The 20,470-nt window shown below is 35.1% G+C and overlaps 1 protein-coding gene across 2 annotated transcripts; it reads left to right on the top strand.

The window, feature by feature from the left end:
* The first annotated feature begins 11,945 nt into the window (after nt 1–11,945).
* On the top strand, nt 11,946–13,434 carry LOC106664965 (transmembrane protease serine 13-like). Of its 2 annotated transcripts, XM_014391078.1 has the most exons (2): nt 11,946–12,034; nt 12,635–13,434. In XM_014391078.1, exon 2 carries the CDS (start codon nt 12,820–12,822, stop codon nt 13,345–13,347), a length of 528 nt encoding a protein of 175 aa, XP_014246564.1. In that variant the 5' UTR covers nt 11,946–12,034; nt 12,635–12,819; the 3' UTR covers nt 13,348–13,434. The 2 variants fall into 2 exon arrangements, with proteins under 2 accessions (XP_014246564.1, XP_014246563.1); XM_014391077.2 differs by lacking the exon at nt 11,946–12,034 and having other exon boundaries at nt 12,327–13,434.
* The last annotated feature ends 7,036 nt before the right edge of the window (nt 13,435–20,470 follow it).

Raw genomic sequence — 20,470 nt, 5'->3', positions numbered from 1 at the left:
GAGTGGATCGAAGTCGCGATAGCTCAAGTGGTAGAGTAGCGGAGTATCTAGCCGAAGATCGTGGGTTCGTATCCCACTCGTGATACTGACTTTTTTATCTCAACTGAAAACCTTAATTAATTGAAAAAAATTCATCGGTCAAGCTGACCACGAATACTAGTGAATTAAATATAATGTTCTGTAAAAGAATCTTGAATGTCATTTTGTGCAAATAAGTCCAAGAGACCAAAATGATTTCACTCCGAACACTCCGGATCGAGGTATAGTCAAGAAAAAAAAGCAAATTCAGCTTTACTACCAAGCTTTCGACCTATTTTACGGTCATCATCAGGGCCTATTTTAATTTCACATTATTAAAAACATATTTTTTTAATCGATTTAACATCAATTTTTGTGGTTAATTTGTTTTTCATAATTTGAAATTAATATAGGGCCTTAATAGAAATGATAAATGATGGAATGAGTGTGGTGTTCAATCCTTTTTAAAAAGATAGTTCCTACTCACAGTAAGTTGTTTTGCAACGATCCGGATTTCGAGCCTTTTAGCTCATCATCAGGTTGAAGGACTTCTACAACCACGTCTCTCGACATGAATTGCCAAAGTGAACCAGCTGATACCTCCGCCAACGCAACGTTCCAATTATCAGCTGATTTTTTTAATGACGCTCAATTTGAACGTGCGAAACGCGGAAATTATAACACAAATAAATATTATACTAGTAAATACTTGATATTATTAAATTACTATAAAAATAATAACGATTAAAATAATTCGATTAATTATTTGGATGTTTGATATTATTTGTGTACATATTTAAAATGGGAGGTAGATCAAAATCTGTTATATTATTAATGCATTTATCACCATGTTCAATTTTAGATTTTTTAATTTCAAATTTCTCAATCCAATCTAGTTCTTTCCCTTTGTTGAAACTATGTAACACTCATGTATTTAAATTTGAAAAACTTACTGCAACAAAACAACTTACTGTGAGTAGGAACTATCCTTTTAAAAAGTATTAATATAGGGCCTGGTTATCACTTTAAAATAGTTCGAAATGTTAGCAGCAACAAATGAATTTGTCAGACCGTAACTTGATCTAGTGTTCGTGAGTGAAAATTGGTCGATACTTCTACCACTAAAATCAATTCATATATGCATAAGTATGATTATACATCATTTTATAAGCGAAGAACATATAATATATTCAATTTTTTTGGGATATTTTGTTATATGAAAAATAAGTGGGGAAGTTTTTTTTTCTGACTTTATATGAGATTTTTGATGACTAAAAAAACCAAATAAGAAACAGTTTGTTTTTCATTATTGCATGTTTTATCGTTTTAACAATTAAATAGTTTGGTTTCGAGTCTGGACAAAGCTAATTCACATTATTTAGATCCTAAGTGAGCCGGAGTTGAACTTATGTATTTAAGTTTCGAGAAATGGGCGGCCAGAGCATGACCTTAATTGGAGAACGTGGTTTAAAGCTAATTTAGTTATTGGCCTTGGATCTGGCAACAAGAAAACTTAGTTGTAAGCATGAATATTGTTGTGAGTAAAAACCAAAGGGGGTCGGGGAGCGAAATATGTGATAAGGGGGCTTTTCTTGAGGAAGGGGGCCGGATAAAGGTGTAGTGCCGTGCCTATCTCGAGCCCGGATCTGGAGGTTAGATCCCAGAGTGATACGGCGACATGTGGAACGAGTCGTTCGCATGACCCGAACACAGTTTTAATTTCAACTTGAAAGGAGAGTCAGCGAGATGTGGAAGAGCGAGATAAAACGGACCTTAATGAAAGAGTCGCACGCGACACAAGGACCCGTGTGGACAAAACACAACCATCCTATCCGATAACATCTCGTGCCCATGCACTCTTAGATCATATCGTGTTTGTCGGCAATGTTAAAACATCCTCGTTAATTTAACATGATCGTCTTAAATAATTGGACATAAAACTTCACGTTCAAATTCTCATTTAGCTCCAGAACTGTCTTAGGCTTATATATTCCTTTGGTGGACATTTTGAAAATCCATTAAATTCAATTATGTTGGAATAAATAATGTTTTGTTTTGCTAAATCATTTGACGCCAAAAACTTTCTAAAAAGTAGAGTTTTATATTTTTAAACTATTAAAATTTATTTTCGCCGTCCTTTGAACGCCTTAGACTCAAATGACTCTGATTTTGCAATAAACCTATATTCCTCTGTTTCTGAATATACAATTTGCCACGTTGAATTGTCCCGGACAGAAACGCACTTTCAGGTGATGATTTATTGAAATTAATCACGGTTGATTCGTCGTTTGAAACGATCACTGACTCACCGATGTCAAAGGATGTTATTTGCCCATACCCGCGTTGACAAATCCATTGAATATCCACCCTCCGTATCGTTCAATTATCCCTTAATTTGTCTTTTATGGCGTAGACGGCCTTAACTACATGCCTTTTATCTTTTCATACTCCAAAAATAACGCTACGGGTGAACAGGAATGTATTAAACGTTAAATTGGCTAAAATCATAAATGTTCGAAAATGAATGTCAAATGTACGAGGTAGCCAAAAGTTCGAGCTGTTCAAAAAGTTTAATAATTTTCACAAACAAAACTATTTTAAAAATATTTTATTCGGGGAAAATCCATTCGCAACTATAACCTTCTCCCAACGTAATACCAGCTCAGTTATGCCCCTCTTATAACGGTTTGGGTCCTGGAAAAATAAAATCAGCTCAATTTCCAGCGTTGGCGATTATCGAATTTCCGACTATATGATTATCCATTGCAACGAAATGGTGAAAGTCAGAAACATGTTAGGAATTCCCGACTAACAATACGCTTCATTATTACCTCCTTATCACTCTGGCTCTATGAGGGATACGTTCACGACAGCATGTTGTTTCTTGGTCAGGGCAAGAGACACATGTCGAAGTTGGCTTGAGTACATTTCCCAGATGATGGTATGACCAAGTAGCTGGAGTTTGCAGTGCACAATGTCTGTCCTGCTTCACCAAACACAAATCATCACCTTCTGTTTATGAATATTTGATTTTTGTAACCGTTGGACAGGGTTATTTGGTGACACTGCTTTGGGTTATTTGGTACAACCGTATACTTGGTCGTCCTTACAAGAACAATGTGGATCTTTAAGGTCCGCACCTGACACATAGGCCTTAACGGACGTTTTGATTCTCAAGGAGAGAGCTGACGCACCTCCACGCAGAATAGTGTTACTGCCGCAGCGTTGGTGTAGAGGCAGCTCAGCCTTGAGGGGCCAAGACACCCTCGCTCCCCGCTTGCCCATTCCGAGGGGTCGGGTCCGCATTAAGCACCGAACCGTATGCCGCGCGCAAAGGGCTACCTATGCCGAAATACATCAGCCTGGTCTCCTGCGCGCTCCCTAGATAGAGAAGGCCACTCTATCTCCCAGAGTATTGGGACTTCCCCAGCGTAGAAACTACCGGATCCGCTCCGGCCACGGCTTTTTTTTTTTTAGTGGAATTGCTAACCACCCCCTAGAGGAGACCGCCTACGGTATAACCTTCCAATCGAGCTCAGCCTACACGTACGTGCAAAGCATACTTAGCAATAGTAGCAACCGATTCACTACCCATTCCCATCCGCCACTACTCACGCATTCGACGGACTTTTCAGTGTAATCATAGCGTCCTCAGCGCTTATACGCTGCCGTCCGATCCGCCGTATCCATTGAGCCTGGGTGTATAATCGTAGTCATACGCAAGTTTCGTGCGAAGGTCACAGGTAGAAGACAGCCTCTTCTCTAAGTTACCGCCAGTGGCGTCACGACGTACCACTACGAATCCATTCTCATTGTAACAGGGGCTGAATTTTGGAAGATTTCTGTTATCCCGTAGTACAGATGCACCCTCCCCCGTCTATGCAGACAGGATCTAGTACCCTAACCCTCGTGCGCCTCTGATAAAGCACCCGCCGCCCAATGCCGACCCGAGGGCAACACGAGTACAGCTTGTGCTTTAGAGAGGTTGCCACGCCCTCAATGCGACACCATTATTTTGCGCCTGGACACCCCCCTTGTAACCAAGATTTGGGTTAGGTCGCAGCAAAGAATGAAGGAACCTGGATTGAGAAAGATCCGTGGATGAGGACACGAGGTACACCTTAACCACCCCGAGCCTTAACCACATTGTACCATCCGTTGTCGTTGTAGTTGTTATTTGGTGATAGCACGACTTTCTGGTTTTACTGTACAGAATGCTTTTTTCGTCACATCCGACAATCCGGTCAAAAAAAGTTTTACTTTGTGGCGTGAAAGCAATGAAAGGAAAATGTTTAGACTCATTTTTTAAGGCTTTTTGTGGGTAGATGCGGAATATAATTATTTTCTCCACTGCGATTTAAACAGTCTATTATGGAAACCCTTTAATTTATATCCATACATTGGACAGTGCGTTTTCCTCATAAAACTGTGCACATTTCCGGGTGTCTCTTCGTGGATCCTTGGGTATGAGAAATATCCTACCCAAGTGGTTTTACCATAAACGGGCTAACGCTTTGCATTTGCAACGGATATGTGCCAATGCCTCTGGTCCCTCCTGGCAGAGCCGGCATGTACCGAGGTGATAGTTAAGCGGGCAGTGGCCGGTGTAGAGGCCTATTCTTTTTGTCAAATCCTACCTGTTGAGAGAAAGGAGTTCGTTCGCCTTCCGTTTTATTATTGAGATATTTATAAATCTCTTAGCTTGCGTCATACCTGGACTATTTGTCCAGTGTTTGAGCTTGTCTTTCTCAATCCATTTTTACAGCTTAAGCACTCACTCTGCAGTATAGTTTTGGTTCTGGTCCCTTGGATGAGATGGTTGCCCCTTTCGTAGCTAGTCGGTCAGCCAGTTTATTTCCGTCCATGCGTTCATGCTTGGTAGCCCACTTTACGCGCAGAAGCTTGTTACCGTCGGTAAATTTTTGAGAAATGTGCTCAGCTTACACGACATTTCAAGTAGATGTAAACTAGAGCTAGAGCTTCAAGTTCGATAGCTTCCCTCAACTTGTCATCAATCAAAACAGAAGTCTACCAGACCATGGTTAAATTTCAATCCCCTCGTTCCCAGCACAAAATTTTTCGAACGATTTTTCGGCAGTGCACTCATTTATTGTTTCATCACCGAACAAAGTGCAAATTTTCCAAGCTGCTTCGGTTGCCCTAGAACGAGCTTAAATGCGTACAGTTAGCACAAAGTTTTGAAGACATGAGTTATACTTTTTCTTTATGACCTGACGCATTACCCTCTTGGTATTATGTTAAATAGTTATCGAATCCTTCAATGTAAATAGAAATTCATTACAGTTCATGGTCCGATTGACCAATTAACTTTTTTCAATTAATTAATATTTATGAAAGGTATTGGTTGAGATAAAAAAGTCAATGTCACAAGCGGGATTCGAACCCACAACCTTCGGCTAAATACGCCGCTGCTCTACCACTTGAGCTATCGTGACTTCATTTGTCGCCGAGAATCAAATAGATTACACGACTTTTGAAAAATGGCAAAAGGGAAGGAAAATTCAAACGCAGGTGAGATTGAGATGGGAAGTTAGTGTCCAAGCGGAAAGATGTCACGGTAGCTCAAGTGGTAGAGCAGCGGCTATCTATCAGAAGATCGTGGGTTCGAATACCGCTCGTGACACTGACTTTTCTATCTCAACTAACAACTTAATTAATTGAAAGATATTAATTGGTCAAGCGGACCACGAGAACTAGTGAAATTAAACTTATAATTAAATTAAATACACGGTAAATTGGCAATGGATCCAATTTTATTTTGATTGCTTAAAGTAAATTATGTAAACAAAATATACTAAAATATTTCTAATTTTCACATCTTTAAATTTAAACTGTACGTTCTGGCCAACAACTTACTTTCCTCTCTAAATTTGCAAGTGTTCCGTGAGACGTCACTATGTTTCAATTTTTCGACCGGAGAACAACAAAGTAGTTGCGCGAGTAAGGTGGCCCACATTGAATAAACCAGAAGGGGAAGTCTGTCAGTGACATGTCTCCCTTATTACAGGGTAGCATGTAAGACCTCTTTAGAGACTGTCACTTCCTAAGGGCTCCTCCTCCATCCCGGGCCCTTTCCCTCGGTATGAATAATTCTCACGGCCGCCTCTGTGTCCACTTTCTTTAAGACGTGTCTCTGACAAAAAAATTTAAAAAATTCGCGCTGTTGGTTTTCTTATTTTACCGACGTAGTACGTTAAAAGTCAAGTTTCAAAGATTCAGGATAATTGACAGTGATGTATTAGTTTAGAAGAAAAAGTTGGTTGTAAATACAACTAAGTACGGAAAATTAAGCTATAATAATATTTGTTAATACGTCTTTCAAATAATATCATTTAACAAAATTAACTTAAAAGTTTTAGAAAATTAATTTTCCACTTAAATTAAAATTAAAAATAAGTTTGCTAGTTTTTGTGATCCGCTTGACTTATTAATATCTTTCAATTAATTAAGATTTTTAGTTGAGATAAAAAAGTCAGTGTCACGAGCGGGATTCGAACCCACGACCTTCGGCTAGATACACCGCTACTCTACCACTTGAGCTATAGTGGCTTCGATCCAATCGGACACCAATTTCCCATCACAACCCAGCTCTGAATTAAGATGGGAAGTTAGTGTCCAAGTGGGTCGAAGTCACGATAGCTCAAGTGGTAGAATAGCAGCGTATCTAGCCGAAGGTCGTGGGTTCGAATCCCGCTCGTGACATTGACTTTTTTATCTCAACTAAAAACTTAATTAATGTAAATTAAAAATAAACAAAAACAAAGTCTTCATATTGTGTTCTGATCGAGACAATAAGTTTAAAACTGGAGGAGATTTGTCTGACGGGACAACGAAAAGTGAAAATAAAAGGGGGTTCATTCGGTCGAAGAGTATTGCAGAAAATAGATAACCGAGCTGATGTTGATTTTCCATGATGTGTTTCGAAGCCGGCCAGATAGTTGGAGAAAATTATATCTGCCCGCTAGACAGTGTAACGTTAACGGAAACAAAAGTCCCATTTCCTTCGATTTGCACGGCAAAAAAGACCATAATGTCGTTCGACATTACTATACAACACATTAGCAAACGTAAAACTGTCTTGTACTATCTTTGTAAGAAGGCTTTCCTCTTGAATTACTATTAGAAAATTATAACATAATATGTACATACTTAACCGGAGGGAAAAATGGTTCGAAATTTTCAAACAGACACATGATAGCCACTGATGAGGGTGTGAATTAATTTGCTGATAAAATAAAATAAATGTTTGAACGTGGACTAATAAGTTGAGTTATTTAAGTTAGTTAGTATTATTAAACAATTACGGACAATATCTGCAGGTAAATCTAAAATCTAAGACATTTTTCTCGTAAAATATTTTTGCTTTTAGCTAAAAAAAAGTTTCTTTTTTCTAAATGGTACACTCCAATGATGCAATTAGTAAAAATATTGATAATCGTAAATAAATATTATCGTTGAAGCCAGCTTTGCCCAAATGTTGTTTGCATCACAATTCACTAATCAAAATTGAAAACCTACTGGTTTTTTGTTTGTTTTATCGCTATTTTGTTTTCGCACTGATTCCCTTTTTCCCTCTATCTCTCCCTCTCTCTCTCACCCTCTCTCTCTCCCCTCTCACTCCCCTTCTCTCTCTCCCTCTCTCTTTCTCTCTCTCTCACTCTCTCTCTCTCTCTCTCTCACTCTCTCTCTCTCCCTCTCTCTTTCTCTCTCTCACTCTCTCTCTCCCCTCTCTCACCCTCTCTCTTTCTCCCTCTCTCTTTCTCTCTCTCTCTCTCACTCTCTCTCTCTCTCTCTCTCTCTCTCTCTCTTTCTCTCTCGCTCTCGCTCTATGTCACTATCTATCTATCTATCCATGTATCTAGCTATCTACATTCATTGTACCTATCTCTCTTGCTCATTGTCTTTTTTAATTTCTTATGGTTTTCATATTCTCTCTCCCTCTCCCTCTCTCTCTCTCTCTCTCTCTCTCTCTCTCTCTCTCTCACTCTCTCACTCTCACTCTCTCTCTATCTATCTATCTATCTATCTCTCGCTCTTTCTTTCTCTCATTATCTATCTCTATATATCTATCTATCTACCTACGTTCTACATATCTCTTTGTCTATATATCTGTATGTCTGTCTATCTAGTTGGCTCTAAGTCAATTTCTCAATTTTTCTTCCTAATAACAATAGAAATTGAAAGATATATACATTTAAAAATATGTAACTGTTTTTCTTGTGAATAAAAAACTTCCAACAACAACACCATCAAATTGATATTTAAGAATACACATTGTATTATTTGTAAATTGTTTTATTTTCCGGTAAATTACAGCAGTTTTTTTTGGTATGTAATCTTTTAGGGTAATCGCCTCGTTATTTAATGGCGAGCTGATTAATACATTATACATTTAGATGAAGGTGTCCAAAGTAATGGGCTCTCCCTGGTTTACCGACAAGTAGGATAACAAAAGAAAAATTAATTGGAAGGCGCCTCGAAAGAAGCATGAAAAATTAACATTCAATAGAAGGGGAGAGCAGAGAACTGGCCGAGCATTAAAGATTCTCTGCAGGCATCTCCCTCCCCAATTCCAGGAAATCACGAGCCTGCAGGCTTATGATTTAGGTTAAAAGCTACCCAAGTTTTAATGTAATCGCAGATGAATGATTCTAGACCGGCATAACGACATCGGCCTTTTCAACATTATTTATATTCGGCCATTATATTTCTTTGGTTCAGTTTTCAATCTGATCCTATTCAAATAACCTGGTGGGGAAAGTTCATTACTTATTTGAAGCTTGAAAAGACCTTTACACACCGAAAAATTTACTCTTAACATTGTTTCGTGAAATTCATATTCTTGTCTTTTGTTAAATCAGTTTTGTTTCTTCTCTTCTCAAACAGTTTTGGAAAACAGGATTCAATGGCTCACTCTCTCTTTCTTTCTCTCATTTTCTCGTATATATGAGAAGGAGGGTTGGTTATATATACTACTTGAGATGTCGTACATTAAGAGAGAAAAAAAATGGTGTGAAAAAATGACAGAAAGATAAAGATACGGATATCTCGAAGTCAATCAATCGTCAGAATTGGCTTTTCTTCGTAATCCTGCATTAAGGCGATAATAAATTAATTATTAAGGTCTTTACATTTCAAAATATCGTTTATTAAGTAAAATCCACAAAGGGTGTAGCGAAGCCTGAAGCCAGCGTTTCCAAAGTTGAACAGATTTAATTAATTTATTGTTTGATTTGAAAAGATGTTTTTCGAAATTATCCATGAATATTTCGGCACAAAGTGGGGATAATGGAGACCCCATTGGTAAACGTTTCACTTCGCAAAATTTATTATTGAATTTACAATAATTTGATAGCAGGCATATATTTAAGAAGTCTATTATATCATTTTTCACAAATTCGTTAATAGAATTCTCGGTAAGTTTTGCTTTATGATTTTAGTACATTCTTCAACAGGGATATTTGTGAATAAATTAGTAACGTCAACACTTGCCTAAATTGAGCAAATTTTCGGAATTTAAGGACCATCTAAAAGAAACAAAACATAATTTCAATTCAAATTTCAATACAAAAGTGTTACATAGTTTCAACAAAGGGCGAGAACTAGATTGGTTTGAGAAATTTGAAATTAAAAAATGTAAAATTGAACATGGTGATTCATGTCGAGACATGTGGTTGTAGAAATTCTTCAACCTGATGATGAGCTAAATGGCTCGAAATCCGGATCATTGCAAAACAACTTACTGTGAGTAGGAACTATCTTTTTAAAAAAAGGATGGTAAAGTAGGGTCCCTTGTTCGACTCCAGCGACCCTGCATTCAAGCCCGACGTACTTACAAATAGGCTTTTTTCAGGAATAATAGCCTAATCTATTGTTTAAATGACGTTTTCGTTTTTAATTCAAATTGAACTCAAAGTCAGTGAGTAAAGCGCGTAATCAGGGAGCCATTTGGTTTGACAATTCACGTATTTGAAGATCCGTCCTAGAAACCGAAAAATTATTTTACGAAATCATTTCTCGTTTTGTCTACGTTGCAGGAATTGAAAAAAATCATTCACCTCGGTAAATGAATAAGAATGCAAACAGTTAAGAAAATAATTTACTACTGGGCTAGTTTTACAGTTTTTACCTCATTAGACTGTTACCGGATTATGCTTTGGTTGTTCTTTTAAAAAAGCGAATATGCACGGCTTAGAATTTAATGGAGAAAAACTGATCCATGTGCTTTTTGACAGACCTCTCGTGGAAAGTTTTGCCATTCGGAAAATTCTGCAACAATTAGGATATTCGCTTTATGATTTTACTCTGGGTTCACGATGTGTGACACCTCCAGCAATACCTATTAAGAACAGGGTCGCTTTTTGAGCATCAGTCGTAGAAGTCTACAATTTTTGTTTTAACATTTAAATCAAATTATCGGATAATAAATAATTGTCGTGTGCAACATGAACACAATTGAATTATTGATTTGTTTTAATTTATTTATTTGTTTTTATATGAGAGGATACAATTCTCTTTTTCGAGGTTTGTAAAAATAGCCCATCATTCAGCTGACTTTAAAATACGCGCATCTAACTCTCTAACGTCAAAATAAAAGTCTCTAAGACCGACACATGTCTCATTTTTCTTTTTGAGCACGGCCCGGTTTTTATTTATCTCTGCATTTATTTAGTTGTAGTCGTTTTCGAATGAACAGGAAAAGCTAGAAAAGCAATACAAATTACGAACTGATTAAAAAAAAATTAATTTCATTCCTGAAAACATATGTACTAAAACAGCGTGAAGCAAGTTTTTTATCGTAATTCAATAATACACGGAACAAGATAACAATTCTCCGGTAATCAAAATGATCATAAATAAATCGTTTTATTATGAGAAACGTTGAAAATTAGAGGTTTTACGCTTTACTAGTTATTTTAGCAGATATTTTTATAAGCAAAAATTAGTTGTAGCTTGATAGTTCATCTTAGTCTGCCTCGCTGAATTTTGTCAGTCAGAGGGAAAATTATGCTACTAGAGAAAAAAGTTTGTAATTTTTCAGGAAGTACAAAAATGTAATTTATTATATAGTTAACATCTTGATATATTTTTTAATTTGCATTATGGTTTATATGTCTCTGTTATTAAGTTTGAATCCGTTGCAACAGGCATTTTTTGTAATAAGCACGCCGTTGCTTTTTCCATCGCTTTGCAAGCACATTGTGAACAGCTGGCGGCCATTAGGTCGAATATTAAGTGTATTATTTATCTTTATTGGTGAGCTGATGTTTTGAACCATTTCATAACAAAAAAAATTATATTTCATGGGTTATAAGTCTGTCACGAAAAAACAACTGATGAAATGTATCAAACAACGTTTATGTATTATTTATAATTTTTTCTTCATTTAGTAATTAAATTTATTCGAAGTTAGAAAAAGTTTATACTTGTTTCAGATGATATTGCAACAACTGTAAATGGATCAATAAATAAATGGATTTCATGAATAAAAAAAAATTAGAACGCAAAATGTGATTATGGTTGGAACTATCTTACTCCAAATTAGTTACACCTTCAATTTGCATTAATGATATATGTAAATCCGTTAAATTTGGTAAGTATTTATAAATTACTGATGTCCTTAAAATATATAAATTTTAAAAAATTAACATCCTATTTTCTCATCGTCTGAACGGTGCAGTTTGGAAACTGGGCACGCAGATACTAAACCTGCAAGACCTGTGGATGTTGCGGTAGTGTTGGTCTTTCACGCCGTTCAAGCGGGCTTAGAAACAATTTACTAATTGATCAATGAACAAGTGGGTCTTAAATGGCTGTACTTATAGATTTTAGAAAAAAATTTAAAACAGTGTAAATTATATATTGTGTAGATTCAAAACTCAGCATGTGTTTCAATATCGCTTACTGATAAATCTTATAATTCTTTAAAATGAAAATTTTACAATTATTACACATTCAATTTGCATTAATGATATATGTAAATCCTTTAAATTTGGTAAGTATTCATTCTTTACTGATGTCCATAAAATATATAAATTTTAAAAAATTCACATCCAATTTTCTCAATCGTCTGAACGGTGCAGTTTGGAAACTGGGCACCAAGATACTAAACCTGCAAGACCTGTGGATGTAGCGGTAGTGTTGTTCTTTCACGCCGTTAAAGCGGGCTAATAAACAATTTACTAATTGATCAATGAACAAAAATAGCTGTACTTATAGATTATAACACAAAATTTAAAAAACTGTAAATTATATATTGTGTAGATTCAAAAACTCAGCATGTGATTCAATATCGCTTACTGATAAATCTTATATTTCTATAAAATGAAAATTTTACAATTATCGTTGATAATATTGTTAATGTTTTACAAAACAAGCGATGTTGGCTGTACCGTCGATTCCAAGATAATAGGCGGAAGTAGAGCCAGGTTCAGAGAATTTAAGTACGCTGCAGTCTTCATGACCTCTGATCGTAAACCGACTTGCATGGGCACGATTATAACCACAAAAACATTGCTTACAGCAGCCCATTGTTTTCATTTAATTTATAAAAAAGCTATTATTCGTGTCAACATATCAGAAATTTTTGTTGTAGCTGGCAGTAGATACACGACGTACAAAGAGGAAGGCTACGAAGAAAGGAAGATCAAGTATGTAAAGGAATACCCCAATTATTCCATAAACGAGTACGACTTGAGTTTAAACGATTTAGCCTTTGTAATACTTATTTCTCCTTTTACACTGTCTGATTCTATCAGGCCGGTTAAGATCTACAGCAAAATGAAGAATAGATATAAGAAAAAATGGGATTATTTTTTAGGAAACAGGGCTGTTTGCTACACCATCGGTTTCGGAGCGACTACTTACAGGAAAGACAATTACAGCCATCTACCCGTATACGAAAAACCATCGGAGTACATGAAAGTCCACAAAGTGAGGCTGATGACGTACAAAGACTGCAATTATTATTTCCCGTTCAAGATAGCGTATGTGGAAAAGAACGATTTTATCTGCGTCGAATCTGCCAATAAGAAGCACGGCTTGTGCGAGGGAGATTCAGGAAGCCCGCTCGTCTGCGATAAGTACCTTTTCGGCATTTTCACAAGCTCTGAAGACTGCGGGGAACGAGGTGTACCGCAAATATTCATCAACGTGGTAAAAGTCTTAAACGAATTACCTTCAGTGGACGATTTTCAAGTTTTCTCTGGAAGTAATCTTAGACGGACCTTCTCTTTCAAAATGGTAGTACTCGCCATTATGACAATTCTTTATTTTAATCAAAAATATACATCGAATTTTTACTTTTAATACTTTGTAACGATTATCAAACCATCTATCAGATAAATGTTTATTTAATAATGCTAAAAAAATTCTACACGATTACGCATGTTTCAACCACATGATAAACAGCAGCAAAAAATTTCGATAAATTAATTTCTATAAAAATCTCTAAATATGACCTAAAGACTAATTGTAGCAACTGAATAACGGAAATATTTTAAAAAGTGTAAATATAAATCTTCTGTAAATTGTATTTTAGCGAAAAACTGTTGTTTATTTGCCTAAAAACATTAGGACTGGAAAAATATAGAAAATGTTTAGGTTACATTTTGCCACTTATTACTCATTATGTGTGGTGATTAGTGACTGTTAATCGATAATTATTTAGAAATCGTGAGATGCGGTCTGGTGTGATGTAGGTATCAGAAAAACATTTTCTTTATCGTGGCAACATTTCGATCTTTATAGAGAACATCTTCAGGGCCTGGGATTTACAAACATTGTTTAAATATAACAAATACATATAGGATGTGGAAAAAAGTGAATTTATACAATGCAAAATAGAAATACTTTGATTGAATATATAAAAAACATATTTTGCATTGTATAAATTCACTTTTCCACATCGAAAATGTATTTGTTAAATGTAAAAATTGTTTGTAAATCCTAGGCACTGAAGATGATCTCAATAAAGATCGAAACGTTGGCACGATAAAGAAAATGTTTTTCTGAAACCTACATCACAACAGACCGTAACTCACGATTTGTAAATAATTACTGATTATCTCAAACACTCTCGATTTATATAGGGTGTCGTTTATAGATGGCCCGGCTGAATTTTTCTTGAATCAATGACGCTATAAAAAAACCTTGTTTAATAATTTTTAGTCTAGTTTCAAATTTTTACCATTTTTGGGAAAAAAATTGTACAGGATACCTAAGGCTCAGTTCAAAATTACAAATACGACCCTATACATCCTGGCACATCATTTTACCCTGAAAACAATGATGCAATCAGATTGTAAATTGGGGGGAAAAAAGACAAAGCTTTGGCAAAATGTTTGAAAAAAACGCATTTTGCTTATTTTGTCGTTATTTCCAATAATATGCTCCTGCACTAAAATAAATATTAATTAAATTAAATAACAAAAATAATGGTATAGTCTGATCAAAATAGAAGTTACGTAATACATTTAGTTTTGTTTATTTAGCCTTGACAATTTGTTTATTGTCAAGAAGCTAAACGTACTTGTTAGAAAAATGAAATAACATATTTTCCTGACAAGAGAGGTTGACAAAGTGAGCTGTCCTCGCTTAGTACATGACAAGAGTGACAGCTCCTTTCCAAACTCGAGCGCCAACTTGCGCTGTTGTCCTATCGTCCGATCTCCTGTCACTCGCTAATAGACTTCCCGATATGTCCCAGCCTCTTTTGGAAATTAAATTTCTAAGGAAACAACCGTCAAGAATGTACTTACTTCGTTTTGAAGACTAAATAGTAAGTGGGGGAAAAAACCTTTTTAAAATAAATAATTCTCAATGTACTGATAGAATTCAATTTCAATTATTTTCGTTAAGAGAGACGTAACAAAGGGTCTTGGGAGATTCGGGGCTTAACGAGCCTGATCGGGAGGCACGGCAAAAGCGATTAATTTGAACATAAATCTATTCAAATCGGGTCATTGTTCACCGAAAACCCGATACCTTAAAACGGGCTGGAGTCACGATAGACCTTTTTAGAAAAAAAATCCGATCTATTTACCTCGAAAGATTTAAAACTCTCCTCTTTAAAGATCCATCAATCTTATTTTTGTTTTTCTAGAATTGTAGAATCCTTTGTGTTCAAGAGAGGAATTAAATCATTTACAGTAATAAATTAGCGGGCATTTGAGTCTGGATGGGAGGAATTTCTTTTTCTTTCCTTTCTTCTTGTGCCACGTCTTTTCTTTTTTAAATAACCTATAACTAAATATTTCGCTTTATGGAAAAGTAGACGGTTTTCTTATCAATTTATTGTCTTTTTTCAGATTTAATTTATACTTCTAGAATGTTAGATAGCCAAAATAACAACAAAATGCGAATCTTAAGGTTTTTTTGGATTGGAGGACTTCATTCTGTGAGTTCGATAAGGATGCTCTCAATTAAAACGCATGAGAATTCACTATGGTTTGTCTGGATTAAAGTTTGTTTTTAATAGTTCATTTAGATTCTTCTACAAAGGAGAAGATCCTTTCTAGAAATTTTCATAAAATATTCCTAAATTTTAAGAACTCCATTCTTGATGAATATATAGTTAATTAAGGTTTTTAGTCGAGATTAAAAAGTCAATGGCACGAGCGGGATTCGAACCCACGATCTTCGGCTAGATACGCCGCTGCTGTACCACTTGAGCGATCGTGACCTCGATCCGCTCGGACATTAACTTCCCATCTCAACCGCACCTTTTGAATTTTGAAAAATGGCAAAAAGGAGGGAAAATTCAAAAGGTGCGGTTGAGATGAGAAGTTAATGTCCGAGCAGATCTTGTGAGTTCATTACGGTTCTTCTATGTGAAAGTACTTCTTCATTCATATGAGTTCGTTAATGTTCTTCTGAATCGGAGGACTTCATTCTGAGAGTTCCTTAAGGTTTTTCTGGATTGGAGTGACTTCATTCATGAAATTTTTTAAAATTCTTCTGTTTTATAATTCATTCTAGTGAGTTCGTTACGGTTCTTCTAGGGGAAAGTAATTCATTCATAAGAGTTCGATAATGTCCTTCTGAATCGGAAGACTTCATTCTTAGAGTTCCTTAAGGTTTTTCTGGATTGGAGGACTTCATTCTGTGAGTTCGATAAGCTTCTGGATTAAACTTTCGTAATAGTCCTTAAGTTATAACTGTTACGGTTCTTCTTTATTACAGGAATTTCATTCGTGATATTTCTGAAGGGTTCTTCTGTACAGACTTCATTCTTGAAAGTTCTTTACGTTAATCAGAACTGAACTTAGTCATAAGGTTATCGTTTTTTATAGATTATCGTGGTTCTTCTAGGCAATCAGGAACTTTATTCTTAAGAAGGTTATTTTGAAGAAAGGTGCGTATATTTACGTATATTTTCCCGGATGATTGTTCATGCAATGGTATATGTATTTCATTTAGGTTCTTCTATTATGAGGACTTTATTGACGTTATTTAATTTGGTTAAGTGGATTTTGCATGTTTTCGTTAAGATTTTTCTGGATTAAACGTCTTTCATTGAGAAGATTTCGTTGAAGTAATTGAAGATATAGATTATCTTAAAGTGAAAGTATTCATAATGAAAGTTATTTACGTTTAGATTATTTTCCAGAGAACGACAAAGAACTAAATAGTGGATTTTCGTGTTTTGGGGCTTTTATTGTTCTTTAAGGTTAATAAATTTTCAAAATTATCGAAACAAAATTTCATAATGTAACTAAACATTTCATTTGCAATTTTTTAGCTTTTATTAACTTTTTATTATACTATATTATTAACTATTATTAACTATTAAACCCTTTAAGCCCACAAAAACATTTCTGGTTACTTGGTAATAAAGTTGAATGTGCTACGTTTAGGAAAACACTGAATTATTAACTATTACTATATTATTAACTTTTAATAAATTTTTAATTTTTCTTTATTATTTTCCTTAATTAAAATGTAACGTATAAGCTCTCAGTAACAGAAAAACCTAACATGTCGCAATGCTTTTGTTAATCAATTAATATTTTAAAAAAATTAAAAAATATTGACAAAAGCTGTAACAATTAAGTAAAACACGAAAAATTGTGTAGTATTTAGTGACCATTAATTAATGATTATTTGGAGATCGTGAGATGTGGTCTTGTGTGATGTAGGTTTAGAAAAACATTTTCTTTATTGTGCCAACGTTTCGATCTTGGACCTAAGATTTACAAACATTGTTTTCATTATGCAAATACATTGTAAGATGTGAAAATGAATTTATACAACGATGTGCACAAAGTAGAAATTTTAGGTTTAATCATTTGTACTCACTCGATGTGTGTGCTTTCTGTGTAGATGTGTCACTGTTGTGTGTCCTATCGGGTTAGTGAGGTATAAATATATTTTTGTTTATAAATGTTTGATTTTGAACAAGTGGGGCAAGAAGTAGGGATAGAAATTCACTTTTCTATGAGGAGTCGGTTTCTTTGAAGTGAAAGAGACTTAAAATGGAAAAAAGGGTGATGGTTTGTCGTTCGGGCCTAGTTAGTCTTTCAGGATTATTATAGACTGGATTATTAAGGAAAGGAAAAATAAATTCTCGAGGATTTAGACGATGTAGAATTGTTTGATGTATGTTTAATGATAGTTTTATAAGTTTTGTGGGTTTTATGTATATTATTGATATTGAATTTGATTTATTATATTAGCATAGATGCGGCTAAATTTACATGTGACTGTTCAGTAATTGATGCTGTGTTTATTTCTGTTGACGTAAACAATTTCTAAAAATGACACGCAAGACTGGCACACTTACGCAGAAAACAAACACTTTGAGTGAATAGAAATACTTTGATTGAATATAAAAAATATATTTTTTTTTGCAGTGTATAAATACACTTTTTTCCACATCCTACATATTTGTTCCATTTAAACAATGTTTGTAAATCCCAGACCCTGAAGACGATCTCAATAAAAATCGAAACGTTGGCACGATAAAGAAAATGTTTTTCTGAAACCTACATAACACCAGACCGCAACTCACGATAGCTGAATAGTTTCTAAAAAGTTACGTTTATGTTTGTTTTGTATATAATATATCCTCTGTGAAAAATTTTTGGATTGAAATCGAAAATGTGTTGGTGTTCAAAATAGTGGGTGCCAGTGCTGTAGATTTTTGTTTAGGTTTTGGTACCTGTTCGGTAAATTATATTCAGGATATAGCATTTGAATAAAATTAGTTTTCATTGTTTTGTTGGCCGCAACTACCAAGGCGTAAACATTGCTCCCAGCCAGATAACATCTGATTTTAGTCAAAATTCCAATATGTTCACAGTCGATCATTACGATCATAAGGCAGATTAAATAGCCCACGAAATAGGCAAAGAATAAGAAATAATAAATTATATATATATATGGCTTATTGACTCATAATAAATAAAACCGAAACAATAAAATCAGGCAAGTCACGGTGATGAAGGTTGAAAATATGCGCCGACAAATATTTTGTAAATTTTTACTAAAAAAAAAAATTTCAATTAATTAAGGTTTTTAGTTGAGATAAAAAAGTCAGTACCACGAGCGGGATTCCAACCCACGATCTTCGGCAAGATACGCCGCTGCTCTACCACTTGAGCTCGAGTATCTAGCCGAAGATCGTGGGTTCGAATCCCGCTCGTGACACTGACTTTTTAATCTCAACTAAAAACCTTAATTAATTGAAAGGTATTAATTAGACAAGCGGACCAACAAAACTAGTGAATTAAAAAAAATATTTATTTATTAATCCATAAATGTTTAGTTGTCATAATTGTCCTATTAATTATTTTGATTTATTATAACTCTTATACACAAAAAAAAGTTAGTATTATCAGCGGGATTCGAACCCTCGACCGCCGGCTATATGCTCTAACCACTTCAGCTTTCGTGACTTCGATCCACTCTGAGCCGAACATCGTGGATTCGAATCCCGCTTGTAACACTAACTTTTTCATCTCAACCAAGATCTTACATATATAGTATAATTAATTAAAAATTTATTTATCGTAGGATTGTTTTTCATTTTTGACTTCTAAAACATGGCGAAAATTTTTTGCCACTTTCAATTACTTGACATGTGTGAAATTATTTTTCGTATGCTTATATCCCGGACAGTGGCCAGTCTAAATTTCTCAATACCCGATTATCTATTAAAGGCAGTATTGAAAAATTTGTAGTATTCTTCTTGTTTTTATATTGTTTAAAAAATAAATAACCACACGTTCCATACTCGGCTGGACGGCAAAACCGATTTAAACAAATTAGGATAATTTCGGTTGAGAAACGCCTCTTTAAACACACGTTGGAAAATCGTGTTAGAAGGAATTAAGATAGGGCGGCTATAACTGAAAAAACATTTAATAGTTGGAAAACAGCCGGCACGGAGAAGGGAAATTAACATACCTAACTACCAAAGAGTGTGTAGCTCGGACTTGGTTAAAGGGCAGTAATCGGCCAGGGTTGGTGCAATTATTTACGAAAAACCACGAAAATGACCCGTAATGAACAGGAACGGTAATTGTCACGAAAGGGGCGATCCAGACCACAAAACAAATCCACTTACATAAGTCCCTGTGAAAGTTGATATTATTCGTGGAAAGAATAAAGAAGAAAAAGCTTCAAAATACGGCTTTATCTTAAAACAATATTATACAAAAAATCTCAATTCAAATGCAAAAACGAAATTTTTCATGGAGTAATAGGTATTAACCTAGTAATACCTAACAGGTAATAGGTATTAACCAAGTGAAAATTATGTAAATTTTCCTATCTATTTCTGAAGCTAAAATAAGAGGCTGCGATAGCACAGTAAATGAGAGACGAAGAGAGAGAGAGAAAAAGCAACTGAAGGATTGACAGGCTGCAAGAAATGAGATTGTAACAAAAAGAGAGAGAGAAAGAGAAAATAGAGATTAACAAACTTTGTTTCAAAAAACCTCCAAGTACTAAATCAATGGCTTAATTCACGGGTAGAAATTTACAATACAAGTTTAAACATGATTCACCGTTTTATATAGTTTGTATATCATGCACACTTGTTTTAATTTATTATTCACCTAAATCCTTTTATCTCTTATTTCCTTGCTCCATCTCTCAAATATATCAGTCTCACCTTCTCCCTTCGAGTAACACTGTCTTCTGCTCTCTTTTATATACCTACAGCAACAAGAGAGAAAGAATAATTTGTGGGGAAAAAGAGAGATAGCAAGCGTGAGAGAGAAGGAATGAGAGCGAGAGGAACAGAATAAGGGAGAAAGAAAGAGAGAAAAATATTAAGAGCGAGAGGAAGAAAATAGTGAGAGAGAGAGAGTGAGTGAGAGAAAGAGAAAGATAGATAGTGATGGAATTGATAGTGACAAGGAATTGAATTTACTTTGCGACACAAAGAATTACGTACAAACTGACAGCTACACAGAGTGTGAGAAAG

Source organism: Cimex lectularius, unplaced genomic scaffold, assembly GCF_000648675.2.
Source record: "Cimex lectularius strain Harlan isolate CLEC.00 unplaced genomic scaffold, Clec_2.1 scaffold105, whole genome shotgun sequence".
In the NCBI taxonomy this organism is placed as follows: Eukaryota; Metazoa; Arthropoda; class Insecta; order Hemiptera; family Cimicidae; genus Cimex; species Cimex lectularius.
The sequence above is the reverse complement of the archived record's forward strand: the minus strand, read 5'-3'. Positions and strand labels throughout refer to the sequence as shown.